The sequence below is a fragment of the Leptosomus discolor genome, chromosome 5 (genome assembly GCF_034619465.1).
Source record: "Leptosomus discolor isolate bLepDis1 chromosome 5, bLepDis1.hap2, whole genome shotgun sequence".
NCBI lineage: Eukaryota > Metazoa > Chordata > Aves > Leptosomiformes > Leptosomidae > Leptosomus > Leptosomus discolor.
In genome coordinates, this window is record NC_141395.1 from 67,480,079 (window position 1) to 67,503,892 (window position 23,814).

General features: G+C 42.8%; 1 protein-coding gene across 1 annotated transcript; it reads left to right on the plus strand.

Moving 5' to 3' along the window:
• Positions 1-3,895: 3,895 nt before the first annotated feature.
• COLEC10 (collectin subfamily member 10) lies at positions 3,896-23,312 on the plus strand. The gene is made up of 6 exons (XM_086465347.1): positions 3,896-4,043; positions 15,547-15,618; positions 17,112-17,183; positions 19,216-19,269; positions 21,366-21,461; positions 22,921-23,312. Exons 1-6 carry the CDS (start codon positions 3,896-3,898, stop codon positions 23,310-23,312), a joined length of 834 nt encoding a protein of 277 aa, XP_086321473.1.
• Positions 23,313-23,814: the final 502 nt, after the last annotated feature.

Genomic DNA, 23,814 nt, shown 5'->3' on the forward strand with positions numbered 1-23,814 from the left:
AGATTTCAGTGCTGACCAGCCATTCTGCTCCCTGGGCACCAGCAGTCTCCAAATCCCTCCTGCCTCGAAGCAGACACTTCCAGATGGAATCTGGGTCAGCTTTTCTGTTTAAGGGCTAAAAGCTGAGGGGAATAGGATTAGGAAAAGGGGGGTAGGACTATCCCAAGAAGGGGCTGTAAGTGCTAAAGCAGGTTCTCCTAGAGCGCCATCCCTGTGTCAGACCAGGGAATGCTCGCACCCATCCCTCAAGGTACTCAACAGAGAGTCAAACTCACTAGCACAAAACCAGGGAGATCATAGTTGGTAGGGGAACATGTATTTCTACACTGCTGAGGCTGATGAAGCCCCTTAAATATCCAACAAGGATTACCTAAAATCAATAGAGTCCTACGAGCTGTTTACTGAACACAGAAACAAGGAGATTTTGGAGAATTTTGTCCTTAGTTTGGTTCTTTTTGTCAGTTATTTGCAGGCATATCAAGGTCTAGTCATTGTTTATATCTTACTCAGAGGAACAACAACTGGTGGAGACTGTGTTTACTGGCTCAAGTAGTCATTGTGTGGTGTCAAAACCAAAAATGACGTTTACAAAATAGCCCTAGGATTACTTTCCTCCCTACACTTGACAAACCACATGTTACTTCTTTTCTTTTTCCACCGTGATTGATACATCCGGTAGGACAGGCTGAAACACTCCAAATCGTCATGACCTCTGATACCAGGAGAACTGAAACCATCTAGGATCCCAAAGCAGAGAAATATTGCACTTTTTTTTCTTTTACTTCAGATGCTCCCAGATTTATTCAGTACAGTAAGGTACAGAAGAGGAAAGTTCTCCTTCATATAATGTTTGGGTTAGAAAGGATGACAGCAGACTCTCAGCACCTCTGGCTGAATCAGCCCATGGTTATAAGTAGGATCTATTAACCTGGAGTCCAACCACAGGATCTGGAACTCCCTGAAATATCCAAATTGGCTGTGGATCTGGCCACTTTTTGATGAACACTACTTCAGGATGTTGTCTGTACTTACAGTCTATTGACATTTAACTACTAATGCCTGAAGAGTAAGCAAGTGAAGGCAATACAAATTGCCAAGAAAGTACTTGGACTCCAAGGAGGCAATGCACTACACAAAGGATACCTGACTACTGCTTATCTCAAAGGAACAGAATCTTTCAGAATTTTCTTTTGTTTTCTCAGGGTTTCCTTGTAAAACATTCACACCCTAGGAAATGTTTGCTTTATGTCTTTTATTTCTGGACAACACTGCCTAGTTTTTTTTTTCCCTCTTGCCTACAGACATTTCTCTAAGCCGGACTCAGTGAGAATTAACATGCACAATAGACAATGTGCCTCATTAAATCTCCATCAGCAATGAAGCTGCTTGATTTTTCAATGAAACTGGTTTGATAAATACCGATTTATCAAAACCCAAGCTTTTCATGCTAGTATGTCTGGTTTGATAGATTGCCTGTTAAGGAAGGTTTCCTAGCTCCAGGACAGGATTTCTGGTCCAACATAAAGGAAGACACATCTGATTATCAAAACAGCATATGTAATATGGCAATATAACCTTAAGGCTCTAGTGCAAACACTGCTTTGAATTGGGCAGAGAAAGAATTTGAATCTGAATCTCCTACATTTTAAGTAAGTTACTTCATTACCAAGTTCTCGGATATATTAAACGTCATTTCTCACTGTGTGTTTAGGGGAGTTGTGAGTGTCATGGAGGGGAAAAAAAAAGTAGGGTCTTGATTTCTTTTCTAGTGTGGAATGAGAACATTTGTAAATGATCACAGCGATAGCAGTATCAGAATAATGTTCCTTGCTTAGTCCTGGTCAGTTACTGAAGTGGTTAAACAAATGGTTTCCTCTCTCACTTACACTTACCCCTCTTTATCCCTGATCATAACAAAGAAGTCACTGTAAGTTTCTCAGTACTGTGAAACAGATAGCATCATTCACGTCAGTTTGGCAACATTTCCCAAAATGCCTCCTCCAAAGCTAAGTACACTAGCTTCCCACTCCTACGCTCTCTATTCTTGCTCTTACATTGACCTTCTGCTCACAAAATGGAAAGTGAGGAGAAGAAAAAGATAAATAAAACAGATTTACAACATACAAGTCAGAGGCACAGTGCCCAATGCAAATCACAGAGGAACAAGTTTATTCCTGGTATGACTCTATCCATCTATAATCCCAGCTTTCTCTTTCCTCCCCATCTAGCTGTGGTCTACCCATTATCAAGGCCACATTTGAGGGTGTTACATGACATTCTTAAGGACAGAGACCACTATTTGTTTCTGAAAAGTACTGTATACAGTTCAACAAAAAAGAAAAGTGTTTGAAAAGTGGGACAGTTTGTGACTGGGGAAAGAGGGAGAGGAGTGTCTTGACCTCTCTTGGGACTTTGGCCAACATTTCATCCCAGATGAAAGCTTGAAATCAAAGCCTTGCTTCAGCCTTTAAGAAAAGGTATTCACTTTTACATTAGTGCTGCTACTTATTCTGTCTACGAACAGGCTGAAAACATTGTAGGCTAAGGAACTAATACTCTTTTACATAATGAGGGAAGCATCTCAAAAGCTATTATCATAGGAAATACATCTTTTTGACCAGAATGGAAAGCAAACATGTGCTCTCACACACTAGGCAGTTCAAAAGCATAGTTCAGCTTTTTGAGTATCTGTCTCCTTTGTTGTGTGAGAAACCAAAAGTTAACAAAATTCCTGGAAAGATTACAAATACTCCTCTCCCCTTTCTTTTCAGCCAGGCTATTTCAAATGGTCTGCTGTCCCTGGTTACTGTGCTCTCCCTAAGAGAAAGCTCGAGTTTCTTCTAGGAAGGGATTGCACGTGGATGGATATCTGTCACAGCTCCTTCCAAGAGGACATATAGCAGTTTTGTATGCTACCTCTTCCTCCATCCAAGAGACCTCCTACACCTGGTTCCAAACTTCCCAGCAACCAACTGAAAACGTGACAGCTACCTCATGTGGATTTGAACCAGCAGCAGCTTCCAGGACAATCCAAAGATGATGTTCTGCTGGGACTTATGCTACACCACTGTCCTGATATGTGGCCTCTCCCAGCACAGGGGAAAGGTTGATATGGGAGGAAGTATTGCAGTCATTCAAGCTCATTCTGTTCTGTGGCTTCAATCCTGAAGTCTGTCCTTCTGTACTGTGTCTACTGACATAATCTGAGCTTCAAGCAACCACTGTGGAGCAATCTGTAAGCGTAAAACCATCATTTGTGGGTGTCTGGCTCAAACACCCATTGGTAACACCAACTTTTCTTTTTCTGCTCTGGGTCTATGGGTCCATGGCACCCAAAAGGTGCGAAACAGCACCAGTGACTTCCACCCACAGCAGACTGGCTGTTCTCCCATTGCCACTAACAGTCTCCTTGGAGGAAAGCTTTTGTGGAAAAGTCTCTCTACATGTTATATGGAGTCTGCATGACTCTTCCAGCACATAACCAGCCACAAATATCCTATAACTAATTAGTACTCACTTGGATACAATACCAAAGTCTTTTGTGTCTTGAGTAAGTGAAAAGCTGGGCATGAAAAGTCAGTGCCAGAAGGAAAAAAAAATACAAAAGAGATATTCCCATATATTGAAGAAACTTCCATGGCAAAAGCAGCTAAACATCTCACAGATAAGAGATAAATTGGAATAAACAGCTGTCAGTGTTAAATAAATATCCTGGATAATGCGCAGGACAGAAATAACTACAGTATCGTCAAACTCCTTTCTTCACTTTATTTAGCTGTTCTTGCATGTAGCTCCCAATCTTTGCACTGCTTCAGTTAGTGGAGCATTTATTTTTGAGTCAGCTGCATTTGTTAAGACTGTAACAACGAAAGGCATTTCCTGAGAAGCTGCAAGGATGAGCAGCAAGAAAGAACAACAGCTAAGGAAATACGGGACCCTAGTAGTGCTTTTTGTCTTCCAAGTTCAGATTTTTGGTTTTGATGTTGACAATCGACCTACAACAGATGTCTGCTCGACACACACAATTTTACCTGGACCAAAAGGTGAGGAATATCAGGTTGCTAATGCTGAGACCAGTACTGGTAAAGGCTGATGTTTAAAAATAGAGAAATGGAGGGCTTTTGGCATGGGCTGGGGATGAAAGATATGAGTTACTGCGGACTGTACAAACCTCTAGGAAAGTGGAACTGTGATGGGGGAAAGTGGTGAAGCTAGAAGATTTGAATTTGCTTTTCTTTAGTTTCAGGAATAGTGTCACATATTCTCATATAAGTCAGAGGTGTCCTTCTGCATCTTTCTCCAGCCACATAGATCTTCTTTTACTTCTTGCATTCATCACACAAACAGTACAGCTAGCAGCCACAAATTGAGTGACTTTGTCTAAAACTAGGCACCTATTGTGAACTGTTAATGGTTCACTTTGCACCTACAGGTAGAGAGAGAGATGCAAAAATGAACTGTCATTATTTCCAATGTTTACTTGTAAGCACAGCTCTGCTGCATTCTTCAGACCTGATCCAGCAGCTCTTGTTGAATTAAACAGGACCTTCACTACAGATTTCAACAAGAACTAGATCAGCTCTGGCATCTGCAGGTCTTTTATCTTCAAAACACTGTAAATATCTGAAACCACATTTTCTACATTAACTCACTTTTTGTGTAACACAACTAACGTCAATGGAATTGCCTGGAGGGTATCTATCTCAGCCAAAAATTAGGTCCATGACGTACAAATCTATCTTGCAGTGACAGATCTAAAATATATATTCCACACCACAGCTATTACAGTTTGAACTATCGTTTTCTTTTTACTAATTCATTGTATTTTTCTATAGGCTACAGACTGAGAGAAAAAAATTCAACTGATTGAAATTTTAAGCAGAAAAAAGATTATCAAGTCCAAAGCACTGCTACAGACTCATTTGTTTTTATGATGGATTATTCAAATGCATGTGGCTTAAAGGACCATTTTTAATCAGCAAGTTAATTTCTTTATGATTACAATCCAAGCTTAAACTTTTGCTGCCACAGCATAAATGCAGAGAGATGTAATGATCCTCAGGGGAGCGAGTGGGAGTTTGTTTAGTTAGTATCTGAATAATGGCAGGCTGGAGAACAAAGTTTGACAGAATTGTGTTTAAGAAGTCACAAGGCTAATGAAGTGGTCTGGTGACAACACGAGAGTAGCTGGGACTCCAGCTTGTTTTTGTGGTCTAGCTTGTATAGGGAGCATTTAAAGGTTAGATATTATGGATCTTTTCAAGCGTGATACGGAGAAAGCCAGGATGTAGTCATTACCAGTCCTGCTGCCTCCTGGCTGACACCAAGACACAAGAGGAGCCAAATAGCATATTGGCACAGTCCTCACTACTACTTTAAAATTAGATTAACATGCCCAAGATCCATGATTGGTAAAAGGAGTATCGAGTAAATCATCTCCAAATTACTGGCTCGCATCCATTGCAGGTCATCAAATAAATTTTGCAGGCTATGTGATATGATCCTATAGACTAATTTCAGTTCCTACCAGAGCTGAGCTTATCCAGGACAGTTACAAGCAGCTCTCAATGGCACTGGTTGTTTTGACTGCCAGTCAGCTGGGCAATTAAAGACTGAGCGGGCTGTGTGTGTGAACTACCCTGTTACTCCTCAGGCATCCCTTGTAGTCAAGGATGAAGCATTCTGACCTAATATGGCAGAAGAAAGTCTGCCCTGCTGCCAGTTTTCCTCTATCCATCTTATGTCTATGGACTCAGAGCACATGATCCCCAGCCTATGACCACACCACAGCCACAGGCAATACTTTGCTGCTCAAACTTTAACCCTAACAATAGACAAGCCTCTGACTTTTGTTGCTGTTTTATTTTCTGTGTTACATCTGTTGCGCCCCTTTGCCCACCATTCTCCCAAAAATGGGTCAAAACCCACCCTGCACAAGTTTCACCCCCTCACCTCCCTCTGCTCAGCATCTTCGGCTATGGTAGAACACAGTGGTGCTCCCACAAGACAGAGGTGCTGAGCTAGCACAGTACGTTAGCCAGCTTTTTCTACCACCACAGGCCAGATTCCTGTTGTGGCAACTTTCTCCTTTCATATGAACATGTCTATTGGGCCAAAGCAACTAGAACTGCAAGGAATTAAAAGGTATTCAATAGCTGTGAGACTTCCTACACTGTGCCACCTTACCTATCCCAGTGCAAGGCACAAATTGTCCTGTAGGCTAGATCCAGTCTGTGGGCTACAAGTGGGATGGTCCCTGGTGCTATGCAGCAGCAGCAATACTGCTGTTCCTACCACACAGCACAATGGAGAGGAGAAAGCTGAGGGAGAAGTGAGGTTCTCTGGAGAGGGTCAGAATTTACAATCCTTTATTTCTTGCATTGTTGGAGGTTGCATTACTCACTTCACCTAGGCATTCACAGTTGCTACAGGAGCAAGCACCCAACCTCTCTGCGTGCTCAGCCTGAAAATCACCTGTTCAGAAAGGGTCATTAAGTGTCGTGAAAATCGGCCACTTTTTGTACAAGCCACAGGTAACTCGTCCAAGTCACTTTGTGCAAGCCAAATTCTTCCCCTTCAAAAATGTAGTCTTTGTTATGCTCATACCTGAGATGTCACAAGAGAAGTATGATATGAGTGATGGGATGAAAAGAAAGGGTATTTCCAGGCTGATTATCAGGAAACTCTTCAAACCAGTTGTGACGGTCCTGCCAGCTCCCAAAAAGCATGATGCAAAACCAGAGGCCTTTGTGTATAACACAAAGAGCTAGAAATTACTCTGGAAGAGTCACTCAGGAACAGAAGGAATGCAGTACATGTCCTGTAAGCTTTTTGCACTTTCTGCTGCAATGATAGAAGTCAGTCTGAATTAAACTGCTCGGCATTAGAAAGGATCAGGAGTTTAAGTCTGACCTCTGGTGGTTCTGCGTGATGCAAACCAGGCGCCTTGCAGTCCCCTCCACCTATCTGCTGCTTTTCCATCGCTGGCGCAAGCAAATGAAAGTTGAAGTCTGTTTGTCTACGCAAAGAAATTTTCTAAGCAGGCACTCCAGAAAAAGAGAAAAAAAGTAACAGAAAAGCAAAAGCTGGCACTCCTTTCCCAGTTTCGTTTTCTAGGCAATGCTCAGGTCTCTTCTCAAAAAGAGGGGTTATTTTTAATGAACATAGCCCTAGTGTAATGGCCGTCATGTTCTGCCTTCCTGAAAAACCTCCTGAGGTACACAGCAAGCTGGCTTGTATAGCAGTTAAAAATACAAATGTGTGAGGCATTTTCTAGGACCCTCATTGAAATAACCTAGGAAACAAAAAAAAAAAAAGAAAAAAATATGTGCTTTGGACCAAAACAGATTTTCACTCTTCGTAACTAGTGATTTTTGGTGTTTGATCTGAGATGTTTAGGAACAACTGGGTCTTAGCTGGACTGCTGTGGCACAGGACCTCTGAAAACTTATATTAGGTAACGCTGATCCACAGCTGAGTAACTAGGGCAATAAAGGTGAAGTTCTGTACTCCATCAACATCTTGAGTCCAAAGAGAATGAGATCAAGCATAAACAAAACAACCAATTTCCCAGGGCAGCCAAGTGCTTGGCCTAGCAAAATTAGTCACAGCCCTATTGCCTACTTCCCAGCCTTCCAGGCCTGCAAGGAGGGTGGCTGTTGCTGCTGCCGAGAGAGGACCTGGGACTGTGGGGAGGCAGCAGCTAATGCAGCGAGAGCAAAAGCATCGGCTGTTGGTCCATGCCCTGGCAGTGGCAGAGACACCAGGCCCTGCTCCCTGGCCTCTGCCTTCAAGCGGTGTCCTGGCTCTGTCCATCCTTCTGGCCTGCTCTCGCTTGGAGACTGCAAGGTTTTGTCTAACCTGCAAAGGAAGTTTTAAGTAAGTTGGCTCTTGACGTAGATGAGGTGGGATCTGACCTGGTCTGAGTAAATCAATAAGAAACAACATAAGGGCAGAAATATGCAGAGGGCCCAAAACTTTGACTCCTAAACTCCCATTAAAAGCATGAGCAGGGCGAGAAGAGTGGGGCAGGGGCTGGCTCTGTGGAAGCCGATTTCATGTGGATTCATGGGAGTTCAGTGCTTCAGAAGACTGGCTCTAGATCTTGCTATCTGCCCCAGGTCCCAGCTCATTTCCTTTGAAATCCAGACACAGGAACTTCAAAGGTCTTGAATCAGTTCCAGATTGAGAAACTGGAATGAGATGAAATCTGAAGAGTACCGGGAGTTTCCCATAGCAATTTAGATGTAGAACGTTTCCTTATTATTATTCCTGACAAATTGTGCTTATAAACTCTATGACATTGGCTGATGCCTCAAAATAGCATTTACTGTGGTCTCCAGTATAGCTGTCCATCTTTCAGCTTTAATTGCATTTACGCAATTCCACTCCTGGAAAATCTCAAACTGTCTTAGAAACCAGATACGCTGTTATCCACATTTCCTTCCAAAAATATAAAATGCTTTACCACATCCTATAGGTTGTTCAAACCTATAACTAAACTTTCCTCTTAGCGCCTCACATTTGATCTGAAGAGCCCTTTAATTTCAACACATAACTCTATTTTTCATGTCCTTTAGATGTCCTCGTGTTAGCATATGCTAAGTTTCTGAAGTTTATCAGCCTGAGCTACAAAGCATGTATGTGGAGACTTAAATACATAAATTCAAAAGATATTTGGTTTGTATTTCTTACCAATGTCAGTCTCGTTCCTCACTGAATGCACTGTAATCCATGGGTCTCTAACATCATGTCAGAATGGCAGGGGAATAGTCTAGGAAAATTAAATTGGGCAGACCAAGTGCAAAGAGAATCAGGAATGATTTAAATTATTTCTGTGTTATTAAAGAAATACTGTATGTTCCAGTCATGCACAAAGGCTGACACTGTCAAATAATATAAGTCAGCAGAGCTTCACTGAGCCTTCTGAAGGCTTGGGTCTGGCTCATGCAATGCAATAGGAGAAGAGGGTATTTCCACTGAAGTTAGTGAATGTTTGTAAGTGGAAAGCAGAAAAGCGAGCAGAGAACCCAGTTTATTCTTGAAGATTCTTTCTGTTTCACTAGGGAGGGAGGGGTCCCTGTTATCTATTTTGGAGCTGAGTGAAAAAAAGGCAAGTCCAAGGACTTGTGAGCAAAATGCTGTATTTCTCACAGTGGAATCTGTGGGGGCCTTGCATGTTCTTGTAGAACACCTGGGAGAGTGGCTATGGGTGCAGTTGCACAGTATAGCTGCACTCATCTGTCAGGTTTTCTGTCAAAAAGGGAGGCCAAACATCTTTCTTCTTCCCCCACTCCAACCATGTGGTCCTACCTTCACCTTGTGCTGGCTCAGGTCATTCATCATTTTCACTGAGCTGATCCAGCTCACTTGCTAAAAATGTGTATTATTAGCTTCATTGATATTCCTCTGTTTAGTGAGCTGAATTCCTTCAACACAGGGTCAGAATAGTGCTCAACATCAGGCAGAGGGGAGGGGGGGATGCAGGCCAGTGCTGGGGGCTGAAGGGAGGAGGAAGGACAGAGAAGAGAACATTGTGTTAGACAGGCAGAAGATGTCAAGAAATCCTGTCCTTGCTAGCCATGTATAGCTTGAAAGCAAGAATCCCCACTGCTATGAGAAATTTGCTAAGGATCCCAAAGACACTAAAGATGTAAAAGAAAGTGCAATTAGAGGCTGTCTTGAGGCTTTCCACTGACATAGCTGTGACGTGCTTGTACACTGGAAAGACAAACCGGGCTGTCTTTGCTTATTTCTTGGAGTCTGTGACTCCCTCTGGTGACAAAACCTCTCAATAGAGATTTTTCATCCACAAGCGCTGCAAAGGTTCACTGTGCTCAGGGTCCCGCAGTGTCTGTAGGCTGCAGACTGAACTGAGAGCTAATCCTGTGGCTACCTGCGAGGCTCTTCCAGGAGGGCAAGGCATTCAGTTGTTCCTGGAGGGGTCTTATGGCTTCAGAATTATGCAAATCTCCTTGTCCCTTTAGGTTAATGCTCAGGACAGGCAGAAATGACCTGTACTCTTCACACTCTGTCTGTGGAGGGTCCCTATGCCACCTCAGTTGGGACCACGAGCATGAAACATGGAGCTCAGCAGAACTGTGTCATGCATGATCAGAGGGTAAAACGGTGCAACAGATTCCATACAAAGCCTTTGTGGTGGGACACTGCCTATGCCTAGAAATGTTAAATGCACCCAAGGCAAGCAGTGCAAAGCAGCCATGCCCATACTAATCAAGGTTAACCATCCCTTCCCCCTCACAGCAAATCAGTCATGCCCCCACAGCATTTCAAGGACTTTTTGGCCAGTGCTGGACTTTTTTTGATTCAGAGTATCTGATATAGGAGGACAATTGCTGTGTGGCCCAGCAAAAGTTGTTTTTCTTTCGTTTGAAAGGGTGGGTATGCCCTGGAGTGTGGAGGAAGCTATATGGGACTGTGTGTGCGTGCTAATCCTGCAGGGGTAGTGGTAAAGTACAGAGTGCAGGGAGCTAAACTTGGGACAGTCCCACCCATACTGCCTGTTGGGAGGGGTCACTACCGCCAAGGGTCTTTGCCCTTCTTTCGCTTCAGAGGAAACAATTTAATTGATTCACTGCAGGAGAGAGGCTTAGCGAGAATTAACGTTTCTGCAGTATTTTTGGTCAGGAGACAGGAACTGGAGCTGACCTGGGGCCATGACTTGCCAGCAGACCTGGTGAAGTGTCTCAGTAAAACCCTGCATGGACCCAGGGAGTCTGTCAGCAGAGCTCTGAGTGAAAAGGCTGGATGCTACTTGCTCCCAGAGAGACACATGCACTCCTAGCCCTGCTAGGAGTCTCCTCTCGGCTTTATTCTTTAGGACTCTTGCACACGTCCTCTCACCCTGATGCAGGGCTGCGTCTGCAGATACGTGTGGGCTCCATAATCCCCAGGGATTACAACCTGATTCTCCAAGAACCAGGGTCAGCCCTTGATCACAAGACTTGGGGAGTCACTAAACATATGTGAACAATTTAACCTGAAAACTTCCTCCATTCGTGAATACAAACCCGATAAATTGCCTACAAAATATTCAGCAGGGAAACTAAGACATTTGAAGGTCAGTAAATCCTTACTAATTAAATCCTTACCAAATGTAACCTCTCAACATTGTGTTATTTAGTGAAACTCCTAAAGAGGCAGAGACTCTTTCAACTGCCTAAAAATCGTGCTGATTATTAGGCCTTCAGCATTTTTCTGAGCTTGTTTATAGGAGAAGGAAGGACTTGGATTCCATCTCAATTACAATTAAAATTTTCTAAAGGCTGCAAAAGCAATTTACTGCTGATGGCTTCTGCTTTCCTTCTGTCTTGCACAGTCCCAAGCTGGAAGAGTCTAGTAATTTATTGTTCCATGTGTTCACTTTAATAGTCTAGTATTTTAAATCTGTGGCACAGAAGAAGTGAATCAGCTTGAGGAAATACTAACAAGTTGAGAAACGGTCTTGCTTCAGCTACTGGCCTACCCATGTTTCAAGTGCTTCACCCATGTGCTTCACCCATGCTTCAGATGCCAATGCAGTGCATTATCTGAAATCCTTGCAAGCACAGTTTTAAGGTGAAAAATCTGCTAATTAGGTTAAAACTTAACCTGACACTGCCTCAAGTATAAAGCAGCACAAAGGAGTGGGTAACCTCTGGGTATAGACTACAAGCGTAAGAGGTGAGGCATCAGAGGAGTTCTTTTCTGTGAGAAAACTCATGTTGCACAAAGCACAGTAGTACAAAATTCAAAAGCCCAGTCCAGGATACTGGCAGGACTTAGATTTTTTTTTCTGGTAGATTACAAAAAGGTGGCTAATACAGTGGGATGGCATGTCCACATGAAGTCCCAGAGGAAACGGAGGGGTACTTACAAATCAGAAACGACGCCAACTCAACCCCTGCCCAAAACAGTCAACCGACTTCTCACAATCCCTCTTACCTAGTTGCAAATCATAGCGCTGACACAAGGGGGGAGCATAACCTAAGAGTTCACGTTTCTTGCCAAAATTTGGGATCACGGCACACAACAGCTAAAGGCGGACACAATGCATTTACAATTATAACACCATATTATCAAGCACTGGGCTTAATCCAGTGTTAACGATGAGATGATACCACTAATTAATACTCTTTGCTTCTACCCTTGCTTTGTAATGGCCTACCCATTCTCAGATGCAATATGGGGAGAAAAGCAGTATTTCCCTCCCTTACAGATAAGCAAATTATTATTCTTCCCATTTCTCTAGGTAGGGAAACTAAGTCAGAGTGTGGTAGGCTGCTTTGTGCCAATATGAAACAGATGATAGACCTTACTTCCCTCTCCCTTCGGTTTTTAGAGGCATGAGGAAAAATTGGGACTACATGAGGTATTAGCAATAAAAGTTGAGACACTCCTTAATTTCTCAAAATCTTCAGAACAAACTTTCTCACACCTTTTACCCCTTTCATTTGTTGGCTCTCAGTCTGATGGCCCACACAGGGCAACCTAGCTTCATCTCCAGCAGCCCTGTGTGTGAAAAGCTTGCTCCAAAGTCTCAGAAAAAAACACTGCAGCTTTTAGTGGCTCAAAATGTTGAAACTGAGATTGGAAGAAAACACCTTCAGAAAGTAATCACAGCTTCTCCACTGGTGTATTGACTTTCTTTCCTGGGCTCTATTTCTAAGATTAACTGTCTAAGCAATGTTTCTCACCAAAAAAAAAAAAAAAAAAAAAAAAAAGCATCTTTCTCACACAGAGGTCTTCCTTCTGCAGAAAACAACAGTCTCTCTAGAGCCTTTAACCCAACAGAGCAGTCTGCAAGCCATGGGGAATGTAACTAGCTGGCCTGAGAGAGGTGATGAAGACTGCCAGGGTGACGGGCGGTCCCCTGATTTGGAAGGTCAGCAGGAACCTGCTTTGCTCTCCTGTGTGACACAGGCCAAAAAAACTCCCTCAGCAGTTTCTACACCAGACCCAGAGTTACAGTGATCTGACATAAAGGAATTAATTGCACAGGAAAAGGTTGGACATGAAGAGCCTCCTACTTCTCCCTCCCCTTCTGGAGAGCATGGTCTATTTGTTCAACATTCCCATGTTGCATTTCTAGTCAGGATTCATCCAGCTTTTCCAGCCTTTGAATCACACCCTGCTTCCTTTCTGTTACCTCACATTTCTCCCCCTTGTATGTGTTTGCAGACCAGGATCAGATCTGCTCTTAACCTTCTCCTGGAATTTCATTTCACAAGCCCTTTGTCAGCCTCTGGGAATCTTTTCTGAATTTCTGACTACTAAGAAGTGACTTTTACAGTTCTCTCAAGGACAAATTCTTGGTTTCTTAGTTGTAAATGTTGTTGGCACTGAGGTCAACAGCAAAATTAAACTGTATATTCTCTGGCTCTGCTGTTAGACGATCTCTAGACAAGAACCCAGTACAAGCAGCCATCCTTCCATCAGCTCCAGGCTCAGACCCACAGCTTCAACTAGATGTTTAAGGAGCTTGGCTTTTGGAAATACATACCGACTTTTCTGGTATTTTTTAAAAACAAGTGACAACAGAGATGTTTAAAATTTCTATTGCTAGCTGTTCATAGCCTTTTCCCTTCCTACGTTGTTCTGTAGCTGGTGTTAAAAACAAAGCACCTGAGTGAGCCAGAAAACACACCACGTTGTTTCCTCCTTGTCTGTCCCTCTAGCAAATGCTTCCTCCCTCTAATGTGGACAGAAGTTCAGCCTTTTATCTTCCTCAGCTTGGACCACTGACCATCCCCCCAGAGGGCATCCTGACTGATGGGGTGAGTCTGCCCTTCACAAGAGAGTCCCAACACTGAAGTTTTTTTCGGCATACAGGGACAGACTCAGCCCAGTCCACATAACTGACATGGAAAGGAGCCAAACATCTAACTCTACATTTTATATGCTGCAATTAATATGCACCACTTCTCAGCTGTCATCACCCCACACAACAGCCCGTGATATGTTACCTATGGCTACAGAAGTAGGAGAAGGTAAATCAGGAATGAGTGGGCAGTATTTTTCAGAAAATGAGAGCCAATGAAACGAAAACCATCAGTCTTAAAGCAACCATGGGAAGCTACTTTGTCCCTCAGCACATAATTAAATCATTGACCTCTTTGACACAGGATATTTATTACAGGGGCCAAAAATATAAATTGGTTTAAAAGGCACAAGACTAATTTGTGCAGGGAAATAGTGGCTGTTCATGACTGGTCTGGATGAAGTGCTTGGCTCAGGCAAGCCCTTAAACCACTGCTCGTGAGAGGCTGGAAGTGGCTGCTGGGGTCATAGTCACCCTCAGCGCACCCAGTTCCCTGAACACCTTCTGCCAGGGCTGGAGGCACCATCCTCACTGAGACAGGTTATTGTTCTCGTCACGTAACGCTGTTCTGTCCTGTTTTGCTGACAAAATCCTGGCTTGGCCAACAGGCTGTGGCACTGCTTCCCACCGCACGGAAAGGCTTCTTGCAGACAAGGGTAGGGGACGGAGGAGAGGCTTTGGAAGGCTGCCTGTGTTCAGTGCTGGTGGTTTGGCGCAAAGGGGTGCAGGGGTTGTCCCCCTTCAGCATTTGTCTGAACAAAAATAAAGAGGAAAGATGTTCTTGATATTTGGCTCAAAACTAAGAAGTAGAAGAGTAAAAAATTCAACTCTAGTCGTGCCTCCAATTTCCTGCATATTGTGAAGTGAAATTGTATGCTACCTAAGGAAGGAGATAACATTTCTTTCCCGCTTATTGCTGTCTTTCGCCTTTAGACTGTGAGCTGCTCAGTGAGAGCCTGTCTCTTACAATAGCAAGAGTACTTACACAGTACTATACAGGAGCCTGTGTAATAGGGTCTTGATCTCATTTGGAGAAATCTCTGCACTACTGCGATAAATGCAATGACTTTACCTCTTGCTCGGTGTGTGACATTTTCAAAATAAAGCATTGGAGTAATTGCAAAACACGTATTTTCATATCAACATATAAATGTCACCTGTCAAAACCTGAAGGCAAGATTTCTGCCATACTAAGCGCTAAGGTCTATGTTAAGATCTATTTCAACATATTTACATTCTTCCCATTCCAAAAGCATCTGCATACCTTGAACACAGAGTCACTACGAACAGAGTCACTAGGAACAATTAGTAAATTCCTATTGCCACCCCTAGCAGTTCTTCCATGTGTACAGGTTTCCCAACAGAGAAAGACTGGCTTATGTATCTGCTTTATAGCTAATAGGGCTTAAAGGGTAGGACTAGAAATTGATGTTGTATAATTCTCATGTTGGAGTAGCCTCTCCAAAAGGGCAAGGTTTTTTGAAAAAAAGCTTTTCCTAATGACGGTCAGTATCATCAGCTTTTCTCTGGACATTTATCCAGAGAATAAATGTGGAAATTTATCCAGAGAATAAAATAAATCCAGAGAATGGCTACTGTGCCTTCAATCTGAAACAAAAAAAAAATTGTAGGAAAAAAACCTGTGAACCATACTTCTGGGGAGGTATAGTTGCACTTATGCACTGAGAAAAATGTACCATGATGCTTTATTTTCTGTTTTTTGGAAGGGGATGAAGGTGAAAAAGGAGATAGAGGAGAAGTGGGCAAACAAGGAAAGGTTGGACCAAAAGGACCAAAAGGTATTTATGACAGTTTGTTGGCTATTACTGGTATATGAATATCATTATACACAACTGTACTGGTGCATATGGCCAGTGATGTTTAATGCTTTTCATTCCTGTTGCACCAGTGGATTTCACAATCCTGTAAAACATTAATCAGTGAAACTAACAATACTCAGAGAGCTTGGTGCAATTCCTACCAACGCGTAAGACAGCTGTACATGGCAATAAATTTCGCGAGACATGTAATAAACCAGTACATGTACTGCTGCTCTCCCAAGTGGCTGTCATGAGTGCGATCCAGAAGACCCAGATCATATGTATAATCATGATCCAGATCATATGTATAATCAGAAAGATTACTGTTCTCTTACGGAAATGATCCTTTAGTTGAAACTGAATTTTGAGAGTTATTTCTCAGTAATACATCAGGATGCTCAACAAAATTTGGTCTCAGTTGTCTCTGTTTTGCAGAAAAGCAGCAAGGCATGCACTGAGAAACAAAGTTCCTCTGATCAAACAGCATCTGAGCTGAGAACAAGGAGTTGCAGATGTCTCAGGACTTTGCTCTATTAAACATATCTCATGTCCACAGTGTGAGCTGGGCAGAGCATTCGGAGGCACCAGATGTGATGGTGTCAGCCTTGTTTGCATACTCTAATTCAAAAGCTTAATTCATCACTAAGAGTTTAACAATAATGCATATCCACAGTCTTTCTTCCTTGACAGTTTAAAACTAATCAGGAAAGTTTTTACTTTTATAGAAACTTTAATATCACCCTGTTATTATTGTTCTAATAAAACAACCTCTCCCATTTTTAAACGTGTTCATATGTCTTTGCTTCTTACCTTAAAAAGATCATCAGGTAAGATACAAGGGAATTGGGTAACCAGCCATTTACAAAGCATTTTAGTGATGCTAAATTCAGTGTGCAAACTGAGATTCCCTAAGTTGGGCTGTCACCATTAGCCAGCTATTTTAGAACTTAGGCTATTAATCACCTAAAAAGGCATCCATTATTTTGGTGCTCTGAGGACTGGGAAAGCACATACAGCAAAACTAGTAGCTCCCTATTTGCAGTCGTGCTTTGAGAAGGATTCCCAGCAAAGCCACGAGGAATTTACCTCAAGGAAGAAGGAAAGGCTTTTGTCTGGGGTGGAGAATAAAAAACCCAAATGAAACCTGGTTTGGCTGTGAAGTAAAATCAATATTTGAATACTCACTAGCAGTTTAAGTTTGTATTTTCTGTAAGAAAACATGACATTTCTGGATATTTGAACAGGCAGTTCTACTAAGGTGCCTTGCAATGTCCCACTGTTGTAGCCTACAGTAGCAGAGATCCGTACTGTCCTCCTCTAGCCATCCTTGGGGCTTCACTCATTTCGACTTTGCCACACATGCAGACTGGCCAGGCTCAGGAAAAATAGCAGCAGTAAAGACCTAAATAGTGCCTTGAGAAAGAAACGACAGAAACCATCCATACTCTTTTTCTCTTTATTTCTTCTCTTAGGAAACAAAGGACCTGTGGGGGACGTTGGTGACCAGGGAATGCTTGGGAAAATCGGTCCAATTGGTGGAAAGGGTAAGCTCTGGTCTGGGAATTTTCTTGTTTTTTTCCCTCAAGGTAAATATGTGTTTTGTGAGAGTTCCAGGTATGAAGTAATATCAAATAACAGCTGTGACCAATGCTCTCCAAATAAAGTTATGCATAAAGATTGGTGACGAGAGCTAACTGAGATATTCTAGTTTTATTTCCCGTGTGCAATATATCTGATTTTCTTGGCTAAAATAATTTGCCTTATGAGTTAATAAATCAATCCTCTTTGATGGTAAAAGAGGAAGGGACAAATCCTGCCCTTGTGAAGTAAATCTTCTGAACGCTCTGAAAGAGAAAGCCAAATTTGTGCCTCTGCTTTGGACACTGAAGGCCCAAGTCAATATTCTGCCTCTGCTCAGGATGCCACACCTTGTCACTTGCACTGCCGTGGGACACGTGAGCAAGCAATGCACAGGACAGCTCGGTAAGGAAAGGATTTTTAGAGTTTTAACAAAGCACTCGTGTAACCAGGGATGACAACTACTTGCAAATCAAGGTAGACTCCAAGCCCACCTGGACAATAATTTAATTAAATTACACTCTCTAGTCATTGGAGGAGAGGCTCAGGCTTTCCTTTCCAGTATTCCTAAAGAGCTACTTAAGAAGGAATAATACTTCTGCCACCTGCCACAAGGAGACCTGCCTTGAAAGCTTAGCAGGGACTCCACCATCCCCAGAGGAACTCTGTGGTCTCCAAGCAGCACATCAACCCAGGCATGCGGGTGAGTGGGTGGAACAGTCTCTCCGGGGAGCTTCTCAAGCCAATGTTTTTAATAAACCTTTGATGGCCTCTAGCCAGCCTCAGTATCAGAGAAGAACAAAAGAATCTGGCCCGAGGGACTAATTTTCAGAAGTACCTAGACAACTGAAAACACAGATAGTCATCTCCCAAGATGTTTTCAATCACCAAGGGGACTAGAATTTAAGAATCTCACAAATTCCTTATCTTTATCTGTAAGTAAACCAATGCTCTGAGCCTTTAAATCAAGCTCTCTCTCAACCTGAATGTACAATTTACTGTCCCCTTCTAGTTTTTCTCATTTTCTTTATTTGCAGAAGCAAAGGTCACTAAGTCACTGTTTAAATCTACCATTAAACATTCAAGTTCTTAATGAAGCTGCCCTGAAATTTCAGCTTGTAAGTGTGCAGTGTCAAGCAATGCTAATTAAAATGACAGCCAACTCCTAATTTCTTTTAAAAACCCACAATCATACAAAGGAAAAAGCACATCAAAATACAGCCATCAACAAGGCAGAGCAAGCATTAGTATTTTTTGACCTCTGAAGGTTTTAATTCATAAAAGAAGAGCTGACATGAATTTCAGCTAAAGGCCAACTGTTCCTGATCCAAATTATATAGGAGATTTTTTTAAAAGCTAGTCACCTCCGCTTACATTGTAGCACCACATTTGGAGAAGTATTTCCACCATTTTTATGATTTCCAGAGGAGAAGGAAAGCAGTCGAATGAAAATAAACCACATTTCCATGAACTGTATCTGAAATTAAATGCTGCTCCTTACTGACCTCATTTCGTGCAGGTGCTAACTGCTGCCCACACACGGAATCTGTTGCACACATGAATTCAGTGGCTGTAGTGCACACCAGCCTCATCTGGTCCCTCATCCCATCACGGAGCTACTGAAGGGTTCAGTACAGAACAGAAGGGCTCTGTTCTGCAAGGCAATGAGAGAACCCAGCTCTTACCTCACAGATTTCTCGAGTGCTTTCAGCCTCTCAGGATCATTTTGCAGTTTATATTTAAAAAGTAAGTGGTACCAGGAACCAGCAGCACACAAGATGCCTGTGTTATCAGTGAGTTAGCTATTAAAGGGTTCTCCTTATTTCCATACACCAGAATTAATCATGGTTTGTTTGACTTGGCACATCTGCCAGTACAGTACATTAGGGCTTCCTATCAGAAGCACACTGTTAATATATTATTATACAGGTTTTTCAAATACACTCCCCTGACATTGTACTGTCTGAGATCTGAGAATGTATTTTCCTCTTTCATCAGGTGACAAAGGAGCCAAAGGCTTAGCAGGGGTTTCTGGAAAAAAGGGAAAAGCAGGTATGCTATGCATCCTTCTCTGCAGAATGGTCAAGTCTGCAGCATCTTTGATTTCAGGGTTGGTTTGTCTGGCGTTCCATAAAATTTTGAGGCTCATGGAAAAACTTGAGAATAGACAAAAACAGGAAGAGACTGAAAAAGTTTTCTTTAGCAAAATGAAGGCTTGGGTAGGGACACGACTGATGCCTATGAATATACCAACATACACAAAATATGGAGAAGAATTACCTAAATTAATGGGCAATGTGTGATATCATAAAAACTAACACATAGACAGGCCAGCAGTACCTTTATAACAGAAACTAGAAGGAAGTTTCTGAATACCAAAGGAATTAAGTCCTTTACGAGTTTCATAATAGGTGTATGGGGATGAAAAATAAGTGATTTTAGATAGAGCATAATCTCTCTCAAATGAGTGCAATGCATTTGCTTACAGGAGGACAATTTGGATCTGATGACCCAGAAAGTTCTTCTCAGTCCTAATAACCTTGAATGTTTTCCCACCTTGAATGTACAGTTATGCTCATTTTTAAGAGATTTCATATTCAATGCCAGTTTGGTTCTTAATGGGAAACCATCAGCAACGTATTTTCTTCCTGAGAATAACAGAGGAACAAACAAAACCTATACCGAGCCAAATTTCAGTTTACCCACAAAAATATAATTGAGACTTCAGTGCTTGAAAGTCAATCATTATTTGAGTTGGTACTGACTACTACTGCTGTACCACAGCTGCAGGCAGCAATTCACTAACAAACCTTCTACCAAAGTTTTGCCAATCCCACCTCCATGCATACTGAGAAAGCAGCAGTTCCCCATTTCATGGATGCTGTGGTCTCTATTAGAAGGTCGGGGAACCTGTGCTGTTTACAGATACAAAGGGAAGCCTTTGGCATTCAGATGTAATGCTGTAGTGATCACTGTGACACATCTCTGCAGCTAGATGGAACTGATAACGAGAGGGGCAGAGGATGTGCAAATCCCACACTGATACGAGTGGAAAGAAGATGGCAAACTCTTCTAGCCACGTTTTTAAAAGCAGGGATTCTTAAGCCAGTGTCATGGTTTGAGGCTGGGCCGGCCACCAACGAATGACAGACGCTCTCTATTAACCCCTCTCCCCTCCCAAAAGGGAAAAGGAGAGAGAGAACAAGACAGAGAGAGACTTTACGGTTTGGAAAAGAAAACTAAAACAGCTTTAATGAAACAATAACAATAAAATAAAAGATAAGAATAAGAATAAGGAAATAATGAAATATATACAATATGTACAAAAATATACAAAACCAATACCGAACCCAACTCCCCCCACCCTGATGACAATACGTCACCACCACACCGCAGGGCTGGCACTGGGGCAGTCCCAGGCTGGACATGGCAGCAGACAGGGACGGGATGCAGGAGCTGGACTCAGGCACTGGATTCAGGGCTGCACGGATCGGGATCGATGACAGAAGAACAGACAGAGTCCTCCTCAGATGTCGGCCATCGAAGAAAAGAGAGAGACCCTCGTGATCTCTCAGCTTTATACTGAATATGATGTATCTGGGATGGAATACTCTGTTGGTCAGGTTTGGGTCACCTGTCCAGTTCGCTCCTCCCTGCAGGTGCGACCTTTTATGTGCTTGGAACCCTTTTCACTCCCGGCACCCCAACACGGAGTACAAGAGTTAGCAGCGACCTTGGTCGCCATAAGAACAAGTATAAGCAAGGGCCTCTCTGCATACCATTCCTTGGTACGAACTATAAACATCAGGCCTTATCACTGCTAGGAGCAGTCACTGTCTGGAAAAACATGCTGCTGTTTCAGAAAGTGCCGTTAGTTAGAGGAGACTTAACTGAAAAGTTAAAGCACTAAAACAGAATTAGTTCTGATTTAGCCCAAACCAGGACAGCCAGTTAGCAAGGGAGTGTGCAGAGCCAAAATATCAAGTACTTTGATCAACAGAAGTATGGCCAGCAGGCCAGGGTGAGACTGGCTCTCCACAAGTGGAGGCCGAGTCTTCAGAAGGTTTGGAAGTGGGCTACAGACGACCCTCCACGCACACACAAATGCTTCTAAACAGATAAATCCTCTGTCCTTTGTATTGCATCAGGCACGGTCTGTGACTGTGGAAGATACCGCAGAGTTGTTGGACAACTGAATATCAATGTTGCTCGTCTTAACACATCCATCAAGTTTGTAAAAAACGGTAAGGATCCTTATGTATTTGATGTGATTTTTTTGGCTCCTCTAACATTTATCATTGCTATTCTTCTACTATTGCTGCTTTACGGCAGCACGCACGGGTGACCCAGAGGGAGGGTCCCACTGTGTGAGGCACTCCGAAAACATACCGAAAAGAGACACTCTTACACTTGTAAGGATATAAGCAGCAGATGACTAAGAGCAAAAACAATACAGAAATTATCAACAGCACAACAGAAAGAATCATGACAAGCAGAAGGCACGGATTGCTAACCCTTCTGCACTGTCCATCTGCTCAGGCTCAGCGGCCACTCGGGCAATGAAAGGAAAAAGTTTTGTGTCAATGTGCTCCAGCGAGGCGGGAAAAGCAATAGGGACCTCTTGATCTTTCTGCAGCACAGGAAGGCTGCAGACACGGTGCTCCTAGTGCTCCCCTCAGAGCAAGCATAGTTTTCCTGTAACAAGCGGCCGACGCTCAAAGACACGGGTTATAAGAAGCCACACTTGCAGACAGCGCTGTCAGGTGGACAGTGCAAACTGTGCCCACGGAAAGGAAGCAAGTGCATTTCCTGGCATAGCAGAGATTTTGAGAAGGCTCTACCGCTGTTTCTAGGTCTAGGCCTGTATCAGTAAATTAAATGTGTTCGGGACTGTTCTCTGGCACTGTGGGCAACCAGCAGAGAACAGCACTCATCTATATTATAAATCCTACAAAAGGGAATGCCATATTATCAGGAGTATCTCTCTACTAACTCCTAAACTGTGCCTGTAACTCCTGAATTGCTTGGGAGAGTGTTAGTTGCCCCACGCCAAAGCTCTCCTCAGGACCATTCCAGCAATCCATCAGTATAGACAATCAATTTCCAGCTGCCCAGGCATACTCCTTCACTCACTAGGATATATGCTGGTTGAGAAGTTTGCCTTTTAAAGCTGCTGAGCAGCCACAGTTTTCTTCCTAGTCAATGCCACTTAGTGGCTACAGCACCTCTGAACATCAGGCTGTATTTAAAATCTTATTTTAGCAGTCCCATTGATTTTCCTCCCCATGGAAAGGGACTGAAAAGCTATCTATACCCCTCTGTTTCTATCCCAGGGCACTCTTTCACAATCTGTATTCAAAAACATGCAAAGCAATGGCAGTGATCCAGAGTTAGACATTGCTATTTGACCACTTAGCACTCCTTAATTTGATGAGTATTAGATATTCGTGAAATATAACTTGTCACAGGAGACACATGCCACTTAGGACTGAATAGTTCTTATCCTAATGTGTACAAGGTGCTTGTCTGTCCCATTAGTAGCATCAGCCTCATCACCATTCATCACCAATTCAGTGGTGGAAACAGTTTTCCTCTCTGCCTTTTATAACTCTAATGTAAAAATCATCTCATTGTCATATTGGAACAGAAGCACCTTCAATATCTGTTGACATGCCATTAAGCAATTTTTTTCCCCCTTTAAAGTTATAGCAGGTATCAGGGAGACAGACGAGAAATTCTATTACATCGTGAAAGAAGAGAAGAATTACAGAGAAGCCTTGATCCACTGCAGGGACAGAGGAGGAACACTGGCCATGCCTAAAGATGGGGCAACCAACGCCCTGATCGCTGACTACATCTCTAACAGCGGCCTCTTCCGAGCCTTCATTGGGCTGAACGACATGGAAAAAGAAGGACAGTTTGTGTATGCAGACAACAGCCCACTGCAGAACTACAGTAACTGGAAGGAAGGGGAGCCTCATGACCCAGCTGGCCGCGAGGACTGTGTGGAAATGCTCAGCACAGGAGAGTGGAACGACTCTGAGTGCCAAGTCACCATCTACTTTGTCTGTGAATTCCTCAAGAAGAGGAAATAAAAGTGCCACAGAATGTGCCTGGCACCTGCTGTACATACAATAACCCCTCTTCATTCATCCACTGTTGGGAGCACAGATAGCCAGGGACAGGGCTCAATCCAGCTTTCACCTCGCTGGGTTAAATGAGAGCAACTACTGCTAAGATGGCAGTGACCATAAAGTCAGCAGGGGTCTGCAGGGGCATCCAGCCAGTTGTGAATTTTTATTTCATTTCTATGTGCAATTTAGGGTGGGCATTTCTATGTGTGATTTAGGGGCAAATTTAGAGCATGCAGAGGTGAATATGATTTCACTAATGCCAGAAATAATAAACTCACTGGTATATTAATTTCTGATAGGCTTCACAAAGTCCACAGATGGAAAGAGTGTGATCTTTACTGATCTTTGATCTGCACAGGAAGTCCTAGTAATTTCCCTAGTGACTTGAGAGCTTGGAGAACAGATTTGCAATTTCTTTTAAAAAAATCCTTATTTTGTTAGAATCACAGAGTAATTTATGTTG

Coding starts and splice junctions, on each gene's coding strand:
- COLEC10 (XM_086465347.1), top strand. CDS start 3,896: ATGAGCAGCAAGAAAGAACAACAGCTAAGGAAATACGGGACCCTAGTA. Junction 4,044..15,546: donor AATTTTACCTGGACCAAAAG/GTGAGGAATATC, acceptor GTTTTTTGGAAG/GGGATGAAGGTGAAAAAGGA. Junction 19,270..21,365: donor TGGAAAAAAGGGAAAAGCAG/GTATGCTATGCA, acceptor GTATTGCATCAG/GCACGGTCTGTGACTGTGGA.